Source organism: Mytilus edulis, chromosome 7, assembly GCF_963676685.1.
Source record: "Mytilus edulis chromosome 7, xbMytEdul2.2, whole genome shotgun sequence".
Taxonomy (NCBI): Eukaryota; Metazoa; Mollusca; class Bivalvia; order Mytilida; family Mytilidae; genus Mytilus; species Mytilus edulis.
In genome coordinates, this window is record NC_092350.1 from 15,775,922 (window position 1) to 15,792,979 (window position 17,058).

The 17,058-nt window shown below is 32.5% G+C and overlaps 1 protein-coding gene across 1 annotated transcript in view; it reads left to right on the forward strand.

Moving 5' to 3' along the window:
• Window positions 1–16,810, forward strand: part of LOC139480840 (neural cell adhesion molecule 1-like) — a 29,252-nt gene extending 12,442 nt beyond the window's left edge. The window contains exons 2-8 of the mRNA XM_071263740.1: window positions 6,007–6,300; window positions 7,532–7,813; window positions 8,487–8,792; window positions 13,237–13,551; window positions 14,336–14,683; window positions 15,267–15,377; window positions 16,716–16,810. Of these exons, the coding sequence (XP_071119841.1) occupies window positions 6,007–6,300; window positions 7,532–7,813; window positions 8,487–8,792; window positions 13,237–13,551; window positions 14,336–14,683; window positions 15,267–15,377; window positions 16,716–16,720 (1,661 nt within the window). The 3' untranslated portion in view covers window positions 16,721–16,810. The remainder of the gene's footprint in view (window positions 1–6,006; window positions 6,301–7,531; window positions 7,814–8,486; window positions 8,793–13,236; window positions 13,552–14,335; window positions 14,684–15,266; window positions 15,378–16,715) is intronic.
• Window positions 16,811–17,058: the final 248 nt, after the last annotated feature.

Genomic DNA, 17,058 nt, shown 5'->3' on the forward strand with positions numbered 1-17,058 from the left:
ACCAATGAGCTAATAGCAACTGTTGCCTAAAGAGTGTTTCAATGGAAGTCGCGAATTTCTGTATTCTTCCCATTATGATGTCATTGGTCTATATTCTTTATTTTTGTTTAATTGTTTTGTTAAAATTTCTTTATACTTTACCACCCTATTAGCCTTTATTTTTTATATTGGGGTATAAAAGCGTATAGTATGCAGTTACAGTTTAAGATGCCATAAATAAATTAATATAATTTCTGACACTATAAATTCTGTTAATAAGATATTTATTTAGGCGCTCCATATAAATAACATGATAAGAATCAATCAAGTTCATATGGACAGGTTACTCGGACATTTTTCTATAAATAGAGAATCAGGTGAAAGCTGCATGGGTTCTTATTATAGGACATTAATCACGACCAGGTCAAAAATGTTGCATAATTAGTAAAGGTTGAATCAAGTGCATTTGGTTACTATGCAATTATTCTAAAAATAGTAAAATCACGTGAAGGCCGCGTGGAGTCTGCATGCACAAAGCGTGATAGATATTGTTCGGAACCAAATTGCGTTCTGAAATTCTCTTGACTTTTTATTACTTTAACATATTCCCAATCATTTATTTATTTAGTATATTGTTATATAATAAAGCCTGACGAAAGTTCATTCTGTTGTTTCGGGATTGTTCTTAAATACTCGGATACATCGGGATTTTTCAATCTCTAAATTCTGAAAATCAAGTGAAGGCTGCTTGGAGTTTGCATGCAGCAAAAAAAGTGAAACCTTTGGGGGAACAACGTAAAAGTAGCATGTTCTGACAGAATATTAGACTTAAGTGAAATGTTTTTGACATCTCTTTTGAAAAAGGTCAAAATGGCTGCCGTTGATATGGACACAGCAAAATTTGAAAAGTGAACCATTTACGGCCTTCAACAATGAGAAAATCAAATGCATTATATTTAGTTAGAATTTGTTGAAAAAATATGAAAAGTGAAGCATTTACGGGCTTCAACAATGAGCGAAACCAAATGCATTATATTTAGAAGTTGCTTTAAAAAATATGTAAAATGAAGCATTTTCGACCTTCACCAATGAGCTAATAGCAACTGTTGCCTAAAGAGTGTTTCAATGGAAGTCGCGAATTTCTGTATTCTTCCCATTATGATGTCATTGGTCTATATTCTTTATTTTTGTTTAATTGTTTTGTTAAAATTTCTTTATACTTTACCACCCTATTAGCCTTTATTTTTTATATTGGGGTATAAAAGCGTATAGTATGCAGTTACAGTTTAAGATGCCATAAATAAATTAATATAATTTCTGACACTATAAATTCTGTTAATAAGATATTTATTTAGGCGCTCCATATAAATAACATGATAAGAATCAATCAAGTTCATATGGACAGGTTACTCGGACATTTTTCTATAAATAGAGAATCAGGTGAAAGCTGCATGGGTTCTTATTATAGGACATTAATCACGACCAGGTCAAAAATGTTGCATAATTAGTAAAGGTTGAATCAAGTGCATTTGGTTACTATGCAATTATTCTAAAAATAGTAAAATCACGTGAAGGCCGCGTGGAGTCTGCATGCACAAAGCGTGATAGATATTGTTCGGAACCAAATTGCGTTCTGAAATTCTCTTGACTTTTTATTACTTTAACATATTCCCAATCATTTATTTATTTAGTATATTGTTATATAATAAAGCCTGACGAAAGTTCATTCTGTTGTTTCGGGATTGTTCTTAAATACTCGGATACATCGGGATTTTTCAATCTCTAAATTCTGAAAATCAAGTGAAGGCTGCTTGGAGTTTGCATGCAGCAAAAAAAGTGAAACCTTTGGGGGAACAACGTAAAAGTAGCATGTTCTGACAGAATATTAGACTTAAGTGAAATGTTTTTGACATCTCTTTTGAAAAAGGTCAAAATGGCTGCCGTTGATATGGACACAGCAAAATTTGAAAAGTGAACCATTTACGGCCTTCAACAATGAGAAAATCAAATGCATTATATTTAGTTAGAATTTGTTGAAAAAATATGAAAAGTGAAGCATTTACGGGCTTCAACAATGAGCGAAACCAAATGCATTATATTTAGAAGTTGCTTTAAAAAATATGTAAAATGAAGCATTTTCGACCTTCACCAATGAGCTAATAGCAACTGTTGCCTAAAGAGTGTTTCAATGGAAGTCGCGAATTTCTGTATTCTTCCCATTATGATGTCATTGGTCTATATTCTTTATTTTTGTTTAATTGTTTTGTTAAAATTTCTTTATACTTTACCACCCTATTAGCCTTTATTTTTTATATTGGGGTATAAAAGCGTATAGTATGCAGTTACAGTTTAAGATGCCATAAATAAATTAATATAATTTCTGACACTATAAATTCTGTTAATAAGATATTTATTTAGGCGCTCCATATAAATAACATGATAAGAATCAATCAAGTTCATATGGACAGGTTACTCGGACATTTTTCTATAAATAGAGAATCAGGTGAAAGCTGCATGGGTTCTTATTATAGGACATTAATCACGACCAGGTCAAAAATGTTGCATAATTAGTAAAGGTTGAATCAAGTGCATTTGGTTACTATGCAATTATTCTAAAAATAGTAAAATCACGTGAAGGCCGCGTGGAGTCTGCATGCACAAAGCGTGATAGATATTGTTCGGAACCAAATTGCGTTCTGAAATTCTCTTGACTTTTTATTACTTTAACATATTCCCAATCATTTATTTATTTAGTATATTGATATATAATTTATATATAATTATATATTTTATCCGCCAATTTAACCATTACTCTGAAAAGTCAAGCTCGACATTCCACAGACATGACTACTTAACTAATCATTCGAAACTGTTTTGTATCATATTTATATCATTAAACGCTGGATCAATATAATAAATGTTGCATAAATTATCAAAAACAACTTGAGTATGACAATGGTAATGTCCCAACAAATAAACCCACAGAGGTTTGATTAATGACCTATCAATTTCCGTGAATGTATCAGTATGTCACTCTTTGTCATTTCCTTTTTAGCTCACCTGGCCTGAAGGGCCAAGTGAGCTTTTCTCACCACTTGGCGTCCGTCGTCCGTCGTCGTCCGTCGTCGTCGTCGTTAACTTTTTACATTTTGAACTTCTTCTAGAGAACCACTGAATGGAATGAAACCAAACATGGCATGAATGTTCCTTATGAGGTGTTGACCAAGTGTTATTACTTTGTAGCCGATCCATCATCCAAGATGGCCGCCAGCGGGGGACTTAGTTTAACATAGGACCATATGGGAAATGCATACAAATGACTTCTTTTAGAGAACCACTGAATGAAATGAAATCAAACATGGCATGAATGTTCCTAATGTGGTGCTGACCAAGTGTTGTTACTTTGTAGCCGATCCATTATCCAAGATGGCCGCCAGCGGGGGACTTAGTTTAACATAGGACCCTATGGGAAATGCATACAAATGACTTCTGTTAGAGAACCACTGAATGGAATAAAATAAAACATGGCATGCAGGTTCCAAATGTGGTGCTGACCAAGTGTTGTTAATCTGTAGCCGATCCATTATCCAAGATGGCCGCCAGCGGGGACTTAGTTTAACATAGGACCCTATGGGAAATGCATACAAATGACTTCTTTTAGAGAACCACTGATTGAAATGAAACCAAACATGGCTTGAATGTTCCTTATGAGATGCTGACCAAGTGTTGTTACTTTGAAGCCGATCCATCATCCAAGATGGCTGCCAGCGGGGGACTTAGTTTAACATAGGACCCTATGGGAAATGCATACAAATGACTTCTTTTAGAGAACCACTGAATGGAATGAAATCGAAAATGGTATGAATGTTGCTAATGTAGTGCTGACCAAGTGTTGTAACTTTGTAGCCGATCCATTACCCGAGATGGCCGCCAGCAGGGGACTTAGTTTAACATAGGACCCTACGGGAATTACATACAAATGACTTCTTTTAGAGAACCACTGAATGGAAGGAAACCAAACATGGCATGAATGTTCCTTATGAGGTGTTGACCAAGTGTTGTTACTTTGTAGCCGATCCATCATCCAAGATGGCCGCCAGCAGGAGACTTAGTTTAACATAGGACCCTATAGGAAATGCAAACAAATGACTTCTTTTAGAGAACCACTGAATGGAATGAAACTAAACATGGCATGAATGTTTCTTATGAGGTGCTGACCAAGTGTTGTCACTTTGTAGCTGATCCATTGTCCAAGATGGCCGCCAGCGGGGGACTTAGTTTAACATAGGACCCTGTGGGAAATGCATACAAATGACTTCTGTTAGAGAACCATTGAATGGAATGAAACCAAAAATGGCACGAATGTTCCTTATGAGTTGCTGACCCAGTGTTGGTACTTTGTAGCCGATCCATCATCCAAGATGGCCGCCAGCAGGGGACTTAATTTAACATAGGACCCTATGGGAAATGCATACAAATGACTTCTTTTAGAAAACCACTGAATGAGGTACTGACTGATTAGGCCAGTGGGGGGCTTTTGAATGAAATTAAACATAGCCTGAATGTTCCTTTCCTTATGAGGTTGTGTTATCACTTTTAGTCAAATTTTATATTTTTTTATATGATTTCAAAAACCCAAGTAGAATCAGGTGAGCGATACCGGATCTTGAGAGCCTCTAGTTCTATTTTTTGGCATTCATTTGTTCATTTTACTTTTCTTTTTGGTTTATTTTCTGTGATATCCATTTGACGCGAGTCTATACTTGAAAATGCCTGTACCAAGTAAGGTATATCACAGTTGTTGTCCATTCGTTTGATGTGTTTTATGATTACTTTTGCCATTTGAGTCGGGAATTTCTGTTTTAAATTTCCTCGAAGTTCAGTATTTTTGTGATTTTACATTTTAATATGGCCGTTTTTTCCAGACTACAGCAATTGTGGTAACTCGTGGAAATAAGATGCCATCACTTGTCATCTGTCGTCCGTCGCAGTCGCGTTATCTTCTCCTTCTTATTGCCCAAATTCAACAAAACTTGGAAATAATCATCACTATGGTGTCTAATTTGAAAAATTGTATTCAGTGACCCTGCCTGCCAACCAGCATGGCTGACATGGCTAAAAATAGAGCATATAGGTAAAATGCAGTTGTTAGCTTATGTCTCGGAAACTTAAGCTTTTAGAGCAAATTTGACGTGGTAAAATGTTCCTCAGATTAAGATCAATCCGCCCTTAAATTTTCTGAATAATCCGACAACCCGTTGTTTGGTTGCTGTCCTTGAGCAATTATATTTTTTCCCAAGTTTTGTTGGTTATCGTTTAATATAATTATAGATAGAGAGAGAAACAGCAGTAATATTCACCAAAGTAAGGTCATAAATAATTCCGCACGACCGAAATTGTCAGTCGACCCCTTTAGGACTTAATGCCCTATACATTCATTTTCAACAACTTTTCCTAAATTTTTGTTATCTTTTACAAAAACCTTCTCTGAAACTTCTATGGTATATTTAATCATACTTGGCCATAATCCTTTTAGAGTATTTTGTTTATAAAATGTGTGCGATGATCCCGCATTTCAACCTTCATGGCCAACATGGTTAAAAATAGAACATAGGGGTAAAATTCTATTTTTGACTTATATCTCTGAAACTAAAGCATTTAAAGCAAATCGGACAGGTGGCACAATTGTTCGTCAGCAATGAATTTATATGCACTAAAATTAGGTTGCTGCACCTGAATAAGTTATTTTACAGTTTATTGTTTTTGCCTTAGATTTCATTATAATATCTAAAATATAATACTATTAATTTTGATTTTAACCTTGTTTTAAATGATTTCCAAAGAATCAGTAAATACAGGTGAGCGACACAGGCTCTTGAGAGCTTCTAGTACTACTTTAGTGATGGACTCGACAGTATCAGTTGTGTTAACATTACTCAGTTAATACGTTATGCTTGCGTTTTTAAACACTATTCAAAATTTATCAATGTCGCTGTGTCTTTAAAGTCAATTTTAATATGTTGATAGGACTTGTTGAAGAGCTTGCTGCTGCAATAAATGTCTACGCTAAAATTAGATCTGAAGCAGTCCTCCCGTGTGAATGGGCTGATAGTTCTGTAAGGTGGTATGGAATTGGTGACCATCAGTACAGTACTGGAACAAGTATTCTTCAAGGTCTGCCTATCTCCCTGAGACAGAGGCTGCGAATTATAAACGATAATGGATTCAATTTAGGTATACGTGACATACATAAAGATGATGAGGGAAACTACAAGTGCATTAGTGATAATGGGACTATCAATTATAATCTATATCTTATAGGTGAGTATGATACAGTTTACTTATTTCCTATCTATAGTGTTTATACACCAAATGATTTATACTAACAGGACACATAAAGAGCAACAATTGTTTATTCAATCCTCAATTATTTCCAAATACTTAGTTAGATAAGAAAAAAGATAGAAAAGAAACAGAAATATTATGGTTAATTCAGAAATGTGTTGATGAAAAACAAAAGGGTGCCACATGCTACATGTAGGTAGAAAGATTGACGTAGTTCATAAAACAATTTTTTCCGCACATCTGTATAAACACCAAGATACATGGTCTAGATTTGTGGCATGTCGAATTATGCCGGAGTGATGCAATTGCGTAGGGAATATCACGTGATGTGAAGTAAGCCAATCATGATAAAGTATTATAATGAAACATACATCTAATGTAGTTATAACAAACTGAAATACACATATTTTGTGACATTAACATAATCATGTACATTTACATTTCAAGTGGAATAACTGTTACAGCTGGTACCTTATCAGCAAATAAAACATCACAAACAAGATGAGGATATTACGGACGCATATTAATGCCATATAATGTGTTTTTCAGTATCTCTTCCAATATTTCCGTTGAAAGGCACAAAAATTGCAAAACATTTCCCTTATAATGAACATTTGCTAAATAACCGAAACCTTTGCGACATAGTGCAAACTTTTCCTTTGTACAACGCAAAAAAAATGAACTAATGCAAATGTTTGCTTTAAAACGCTATGGTTCTCACTGTTTGAATTATTCACTGAACATATTTTATCTTAAAAAAACAGATGTAAATAATGAAACATACAGTTAATGTTACTAAATTGTAAAAGCTATAATGTATTGCAGAAAAAATGCACATATCCTTGAACAAAAGTTGAGATTGGAAGAATGCTTGTTGAACTGAAACAAACCAAAATTATACTACACTTTTTTTGTCATTAGAATAAATTAAAAGACCCTAAACAAATTTTCTTCGATTTCCTTCGATATTTATCTGCAAAAACTATATGCTATGCAATATCAAACAGCAAATAGTAATCTGTTTAGGAAGACCTTTAGTGTTTATTTTGAAGGAAAGTGTTGAAAATAAAGGCAGATAATAGCGTTATAATTGCGCGATTAGATTTATTTTTTGTTACATTTTGAATCTTCATTCAACAATAACATACTGTAGAAATAGTATTTGAATATTAATATTAATCATAAAAAATCTTTTTTTTTAATACAGTTGCGCCATCCAGTATTTCATTTCCAAGCTCATCCGATGAAAATGTAATTAAAGCTGACTCAAACAAAATGTTCAATGTCACATGCAAAGCGGATGGTGGATTTCCTCCTCCAGAACTATCGCTAATGTTGAATGAAACTTTGTTATCAAACTCAAAAACAAGAACGCTTGCATACGATATAAACCTAACAAGAACAGATGACTTCACAAATGTGACCTGCACTGCTAACCATTCAGAATTAAATCATCCGTTAGAGATTCAGGCCATGTTCTATCTTAATCGTAAGTAAAGAATATTTACCAATTATCCTTCCCACTGGTTACCTTTTTCTGTCGTACGTTTATCAACAGAAGATAGAATAAGATAAAATGAATAAGCGATTATATATAAGTAAGATAAATGAAAGAATAGATAATATAAACAAAAAAGAGCGAAAAAAAACCTCAGCTCCATTCTTTAATTATTTCCTGTTGATATAACATGTAATATAAGTGCTTATAAAATCAGTTATATATTGTAAATCTGTGGGAAATTTTCGAATAACTTTGATTTAGAATAATTATCAATTGAATGTATATTTCTAATATAATTGTATGATTTATGATTTCAAACGCTTGAAAATAAAAAGAAATCTCAAACGCCTCAAAATAAAAAGAAATAAATGAATGATTTGGTGATGTTTTGCATATCAACTAATATATTTTCGTTATTTTTAGTTCCACCAACTCAACTTACAATGATGGAGTTATATATTGTAAATCTGTGGGAAATTTTCGAATAACTTTGATTTAGAATAATTATCAATTGAATGTATATTTCTAATATAATTGTATGATTTATGATTTCAAACGCTTGAAAATAAAAAGAAATCTCAAACGCCTCATAATAAAAAGAAATAAATGAATGAATTGGTGATGTTTTGCATATCAACTAATATATTTTCGTTATTTTTAGTTCCACCAACTCAACTTACAATGATGGAGTTGCCAACTTTGTTTGAAGCGAAACCTGTGAATATTTCGTGCATATCTCTAGGCAGCAGACCGCAAGCATCATCTGAATGGTCAATAGATGGAGATGTAATATCTAATAGTTCAGAAGATCAAAGTGAAATTATTAAACCGACGGAGACATACATAATTACCTCTATATTAAGCTTTGAATTCAATAGGTTGCAAAATAGAAAGGAACTGTCATGTCGAAGTTTTAATTTAGCAGATACAAAGGGAATCAGTCAATCTCGAATGCTTGAAATTTATTGTAAGTTTTACCAATAATCCTAGAGAATACAGAAAAGCTATTCTCGACGAAAACAATTTCCTTAAACACAAATGACACAATTAATAAAGGCGTATAATTCGGGCCTGGCAAGAAAACATATCCTAGAGATTAGTACACATGATACCACATCTAACACAAAATAGTTCCTACGTATGAGAGTAATTGGTAAACTGACTTACTGGCTATTATTGTAGAACATTTTCGATTTTGATTTTGAATATTAAAAAAAATTGCATCAAATTTAAAAAAAGGGTACAATTAGCTCTTAGTCAAATAATGATTTGATTTTTCAGGTGTTATTGGTTTTTCGTGGAAACCTTTTACAGTCTAGGCAATCGGTATATACTCATATAAGAATTTCAAAATTTCACTCTTACGTATACATGCAATTTTGAGCCAGTTAAGCAAGTTACCCACCTTTAAGATATATAAATTGCTTTCAATAATATATGCTGTACCACTGAAGTATGGTTTACAACAGAAAAGGGTGGAGGTTTTCGCAAGTATAGCTCAAGTTTAGACTAACACGTTTTTTTTATTAAATGAACAGTCTCTCGTCGAAACATTACTATTGGTCAGCAAATTACTTTCCAAATATAACATAATTTTTGGACCAATGGAACTGAAAATAAAAAAAGGAATATTCGCGATCGGAAATAATCATTTGCAATTTTTTTTTATGAATAACCCATGTTTCTACTAGCTTTAAATTGGTAAAATAATTTATTTAATTTCATTATCCATTTCGAGCAATAATAATTATTATTTTATTGCTCGAAATGGATAATGAAATTAAATAAAGTAATGATGAAAGTCAATATAGCAAGATTGGTTCTGTTAAAGATGTGATATAGCTAATTCGGGCCTGGTCACAGAGCACATACGAGAAAGTAGTTCACATGTAACACTATGCAAAATAGTTAACCATTCCTGTTTCCCTTCCCAATGATTATACGCATAAGTGTAACTTTCAAAACATATAGAATATTGAGGTAGTGTTTGGTGTCCAATGTAGGCTTAATGACAGATGTTAAATATTTTTGACTTATGATTAACAATTTAAAAAAAAACCTGCATCAAATCTTAAAATAGATTTGAATTACCTGGTTTGGTATAACCAAAATTCCGGGAAACATTCCTTTCTTGTGTGCAATCAAAGTAGTGTTGAATTTGTCAGAACAAGATACAATAAAATGTTGCTATGACATGCAAGGATTGTAATGTTGTTAACATAAAAAAAACTGTGCCTGCTTCAAATTGAAAAAACTTTTACATAGATATAAATCAATAGGACCATGAATAAATGCAAGTATGTTTTCAAACGGCAGAATCACAAACTTATACACATCAAACGGATGAGAATTATACGTGATATGATACAAGCATTTTTTAATGGAGGAAAAAAATAATATTTGATATAACCTAATGTTGTAACTAGCAGTTAAAGTGTCATAAATGATAATTTTATTGATATCAATGTTAAAAAAAAAAAACACGACATAACGTATTATTTAGAGATTGATTTATATAAAACATGGCACATGTGTATTTTATGGTTACATTTATAAATTAACTGTTTACAAATATAGAATTTTTTTAAATACTCAGGCTTTTCTACCTCAGGCATATATTACCTTAGCTGTATTTGGCAAATCTTCAGGAATTTTGACCCTTAATGCTCTTCAATTTCGTACTTTGTTTGGCCTTTTTTACTTTTTTTGGATTTGAGCGTCACTGATGAGTCTTTTGTAGACGAAACGCGCGTCTGGCGTATGTACAAAATTTAGTCCTGGTATCTATGATGAGTTCATTTATTATGGTTACATCTGAAAGATCCAACTACCTGTCAATATTTTGACTTTGGCATTGCACAAGTCATGTCTATTGTGTTATGTGATGTGATTTACTAGATTTTTATTGCTTATTCCTTTTGGCTTTTAACTAGCTTTCAGGAACTGCAAGTACTCTCGATCGTATTTTGTATTCAATTAACCGGTTGACACAATATGTAGTGCATACTGTATTTAGTAACTAGAATGACGATATTTTCACTTCTGCACTCGTAGTCTAAACAATAAATGTATCTTTTTTTGATAACTAAAAAAGTTTATTTGCGGCATGTCCATAGCAACAAACGTAGTCCCTCTTCTTGCCAACTAAATCCTCACTGTTATGAGGCTGATATCACACAGGAACTTCGTAGGGAGAAAAAAAAAGAAAGCAGTACCCTTTTAACTTTACTTTTCCGCTATATATATATATGAGTAAATGAGGTTATCCTACTAAATAATTCTTAATTTGGTGACTATGTTGAACACATCTCTCCCATCGAACTAAAGATGAAAAACACACCTGAGATTTTGGATGGGGTTCGTGTTGCTTAGTACATAGTTTTCTATGTTTTGTCTGTTTGTCTTTGTTTTAGCTATGACATTGTCTGTTATTTTGTATCTATGCGATTGATTGTCCCAATTGGTATATTTCGCCCCTCTCTCATATTACTGATACAGTTAAGTCTGCCTGCTATTTCGACTTCGATGTTGACATTGACCATGAGTGTCATAACTATACGACAAAAGAGAGGAAAATAGCTTCTCAATTATGAACTTTCTATTTCTTTGTAGCAAACATTTCAGCGGCGCCAGCAAACCAAATTTTAAAGTTGAAATCATACCTTCGTAAATTTTACGCACGCCATCACGAGTTGGTTGACCTTAAAGGAATATCCGTGTCACAGATGATATCGGCTGTGTCTTTTATGACATAACTACAATCCCGTTACCTTTTCGCGAATATAACCTGCCAAATTATACTTTTAGCCGGGTTTGTTCTAAAATGAACACTATGATGAATGCCACGGTTGGAGCTGGATCTGTTTCTCTTCCGAAGCAAATGAGATCCCTCCACGTTTTTGGTGGGGCTGGCGTTGCTAAAACTTTTTCTTTGTTATGTCTTGTAGACTATTGTATGTCCGTTTGTCTTTTACCCTTTTATCCATGGTGTTGTCGATATGTTTTTTTTATTAATGAGTTTGATATACTTAATGTACTCTTTGATCCTCTTTTACTTCTCTACTCCTAATAAAAAAATGTTGTTCCAGGTAAAAAAATTATAATTTATTAATATTCATATACTTATATTGAGTTATTTTCCTTCAGAATTGGAACGACCCATGTTTCAATGAAATATACTTCAGGGCGAAACATAATAATCTATGTGAGATCATTATTTTCCCTCATAGAAGTTCAATCTTTGATAGGTTTTAAATAAAATTATCATTTATTATACAATTTGGTGTTCTACTATACAGATACAGCCCTACATATATCACTATGTTGTATATGTATACTATACAAATATCGCTTAAAAGCTCCGCCCACTGCCAGCCTGAGAATTGTACGTACCTGCCTGAACTCAGAATGTGTATTGCAGTGGCATTCCAATGACGTATTAATTGCGAATTAACTATTACTTTTATACGTTCTGTTTGTTTTCAAACATTTCTTTAGAGCAATAAGAATCACACCAACTTTCTGATAACTTAAACAGATAAACATCAGTCTTTTGTAGAAGACAACTATCGATTTAAAACATGAATATGTATGATTCTGTAACAAAAACAACCATGTCAATTTCAGCATACATAGTAAATGTCGAGTCTGAGGCGTAGGACAACTCGTACACTCCTGTTTCAATGTGGACAATGTTTTGTTATTTATTTTTACTGTTGAAATTGGTTGTTATGTTAAAATAGATGATTATTCACCTTGAGCGATGTATTATTGTTGACCATTTAAGATTCTTTTTTTTGGCGAACTCGTCTTTAGTTGAATGAGTGATTACTGTGTAGGATTACTACACGGGCTTCAAGGGATTTCAAATCGAAAATAAATGCAAAACATGTGTTTTTTTGTCTTTCAAAACAAAAATTATATACAGAATTAATTGCAGGATAAAGACAATATATGTTTAGTGTCTTTAAAAATCAGCTGTATTTGTACCCGGCACGAAACATGTGTAATTGCTCGCTTAAGGTCGCATACACCTCGTTTCCTAGCCATGTACAAATACAACTGATATTTAAAGACACTAAACAGTTATTGTCTATATATGTGAGATGAAATTAATATAAAATTTGCCATAATAGGCAATAATAATATACTGCTGTTCAATAGACACAAATCGATTAGCGAACATTGGCAACACATTCACAATAACGGAAAATAAAAATGCACGAATATGAAAGTAAAATTAATATATATGATAATTAAGTCGAACGAATATAAATATCTGCATTACCTAAGTCTTAAATGATTATAGTTGGGATTGGCACTCAAACTAAACCTCTGGCTGGCCAATGTAAAAAGGTAAACGCATAACAATACCGTGACTGTAACAGCATTAAACAAAACTTTTTTTACAGATCACCCGTCAATTCAAATAACATACATGAACACAACAGAAGATGAAGAGATACGAAAATTTACTTGCAAACCAAATGGAAATCCCGCTGTGTATGAATATGATGAATGGGAACATTTCTCCATGCACAATCAATTCATTCGACGGATAAAAGGCAGAAAAACAGACACAGGAGCCAACGAAGTTATTCTACCGGTAACCAATTCGTTCGAACGGTATCAGGACAGTGGGATATATATATGTCGGGCACAAAATGATATCGCAGACAGATATGGTAATAAAATGCAAAATGGATTTGCTTCTTTTATCAGTGAAGGCAAGTTTTCTTTATCAGTGAAGGCAAGTTTTCTTTATCAGTGAAGGCAAGTTTTCTTTATCAGTGAAGGCAAGTTTTCTTTATCAGTGAAGGCAAGTTATGTTTGTTGATAATTCTTTTTAACATACCATTGAAACGTTTCCAAGCAGATAACACTTCTATATAAAAAAGAGGTGCTTTTAGATTTAAAAACTCAAATTCACATCTGCTCATAAGTACATACTCTAAATCAAAAGGGGGAAGAATGTTTTGGAAACATGTTTCAATTTAGAGTCATGTTCTGACAAAAATCTTTTACCCACATAATACGAAAGGCTAACAGTTGTACTTCAAAATCTGGTGCTTTCAGTCCCCCCTCTCTAGGAGACTTTTGAATAACTTCCGATTTACCTTTCGGAGTATTACTTTTCCATAAAAAGTTATTAATGTCCCTTTGTATTTTAATTACATAAGATCTTGGTACATGTGTAGAAATGACGTAAACAAGCTTCGATATTGCAAGTGATTTAGGAATTACGATTTTACCAATCATGGAAAGGTTTCTGATCCTCCACATTTTAATAATTGATTCCATTTTTTCTATGCATGAATCTAAATTAGAACATTTTTTATTTTTTTTTTATTATTATACTTTGTATTTTTTTATTTTATATTTGCTTTATTTAAGGACGTGTGTATCAATACCGTTTGGTTTTATGGATATTCCTTTGACTCTTAATCGTACCATTGCTGCAAGAATATAACATTGAAAGATGTGTTTTATTGTATATGTTTTCCTTCGCAGGCAATCCAGCAGCCGCATCTGAAAATGTACATTCAAACAAAGGTAGACTAGGAGATGACACAATTTTGATTGTTAAATTCGTTAGTAAACCGGCACCAACACATGTTTTTTGGTTTAAGATCGATGATGTAGGGGATATATTGATAAATAGTTCGAAGAAATACACAAAAGTAATTACACCTGCAATTATAGAGGACTCATTCCATGGACAGTTAATTCATGTTGATGGATACATTATCTCTTTGTTTATAAGAAACCTCGAAGTGATTGATTTCTCCAAATATAACTGTGAAGTGCATAATAGATACGGCAACATATCTGTAACTGTAGAGCTTGTTCAGACAACAGGTAAATATTTGAATTCAACAGAAAAGTCTAGATAGCAAAATTTGAATGATATAAAGTTCAATAATGATGTGGTGGCTTTTTCTTGGACTTTTTTGCTTATTTACTGTAAAAGCTTCAACTTAGTTTCACATTCCTTATACGAATGCACACTCACATATGACGGCTGTTTCTCCTATAACTTGAAAATCATACTAAATATTTGAATTCAACAGAAAAGTCTAGATAGCAAAATTTGAATGATATAAAGTTCAATAATGATGTGGTGGCTTTTTCTTGGACTTTTTTGCTTATTTACTGTAAAAGCTTCAACTTAGTTTCACATTCCTTATACGAATGCACACTCACATATGACGGCTGTTTCTCCTATAACTTGAAAATCATACTGTTAAAGAAAGCATACTTACACCATCTATACATGTTATATCATAAGAAGTAAACATTATCTGCGAAACTAGTGATGACTCGTGTACAATTTCATTAAAATAAAATTTGAAAGTGCCTTTTTGGGGTTTTCATATTGTGTATGAAATTAATCGATCAAGCCGAAAAAGTCTTGATTTATAACCTCTATCTGAATTTGTAGAACTTAAGAACATGCGTGATGGTGAATGGAAGACTGCTGGCATTGTTTTGATAACAATTGTAGGGCTTGTGATAGTAGTAACTGCTGCATTATGCATCTACAATAAGAGAAGTAAGTTTCACTGTAAATATTAATTAAAAAAAAATAGCAACATAAATAAAAAAGTTATTTGTTCAATGTAAATTTTAAATCAAGACCAATTCGTTTTGGTATATATAACACTCAATAATTAATATAAATCTGTATTAAAACAAGTGTTTTCTTCTGATATAAATCGTAAGATCAATGTTTAAAAAGCAGATCGTGTTATTTATAAAATGAACATGTAGAGTAAGTTTTTATAATGCTGAATTAAGCCTTATGTGTATTTCAAGACAAATATGTGGTAAAAATATTCCCTTTTAGGGTTTTCCATATTTGAGCGATCTAAACACATATTTGAGTCAGCAAGGTTAAAATAGTTTTTGTTTTAAATATCATAACATATGATAAAGATTATATGGTAAAACTGTATAATTGCATATGTGCACACATATTACTGATTTGAAACACTACCCACAAGCAATTACAATATAAATATTGACATGAAAGCGGTTGTTTTTACAAAAAATCAGGAGATTATTTTTAGATGATCCCGTTGGGTGCTCACCATATGCAGGTCTATAACATATTAGAAGAAAAAAAAAGATGTTTGTATTTTTGTCAGTATAATGGAATTGATATCCATTTTCCATAGAAAAAGTATGGTGTATTGCTAGTGCAAATAATTATAATGTCGGTACGTACCATAAAAAAAGAAATTTGAAGACCGTCATGCTCATATCAATTAGTTGGACTACTATTGTGAAAATAATTGTAAAATGCTTGCATCTTGGTTCCTTTAATGTGTTGTGATGTGATGTGTTCTTGTTACATTTGTAGCTGACGATAATTTACAATTACATTTATTTGTGCTAAGTGATCTTGTGTTTTTCCCCTGTATTTAAATGACATTATCATATAAGTTGGATATTTGACTAGCCATTAAACCGGGTTCAACCTACAATTTTCTTTCTTAAATGTCCTGTACTAAGTCAGGAATATAGCAGTTGTTATTCTATAGTCCGTTTTACGTATGTTGGCGGTGTTGGATTTTTTTAGTTTTTGTTTGCTATTAAGTGTCTATTGTTTCGTTGCTATCCACTTAATATGAAATGATTCCTTCGTATAAGGTTTGGTACCCATATTTTTTTTCTTCAATCGCTTTATGACGACTTTGAAATATCGGAATACCAACAGTTAGGATTTAAGGATTTAAAATAAAGGGGTTACGGGTAGTTTGTCTGTCTTTATTCTCAGTTTGGTCCTTATTATATTTAAGTCTATTATTTGAAATTGAATAAAAAAATACTGGCAAAAATTATAGTTTAAATGTATTGAATTTCATAAATTTGTTCTGTTTATTTTCAGAATAACAATTGAATTCCCACTCAAATAGACCAATGAGAAAAAAGGACAGACAAACGAATTTGAAGTTGTTAAACAATAAATTATAGTGTTATTTTTTTGGTATAGAACTTTGCTACTTTTTAGAAGTCATCCATCCCATCAACGTACTTTTTTTTTATTTTGCTGTAAATGAAAGCATTTGTTATAGCTCTTATCTACTATGTTACTATTTATTTGTATTGTAGTCCTGTAATATTATGTTGTCATTTCAATGTTATATTTAACTTTGCCATTAAAGTGCGAGGTTTGGCATGCCTTAAAACCAGGTTCAACCCACCACTTTTATTCCCCTTTAAAAGTGTCC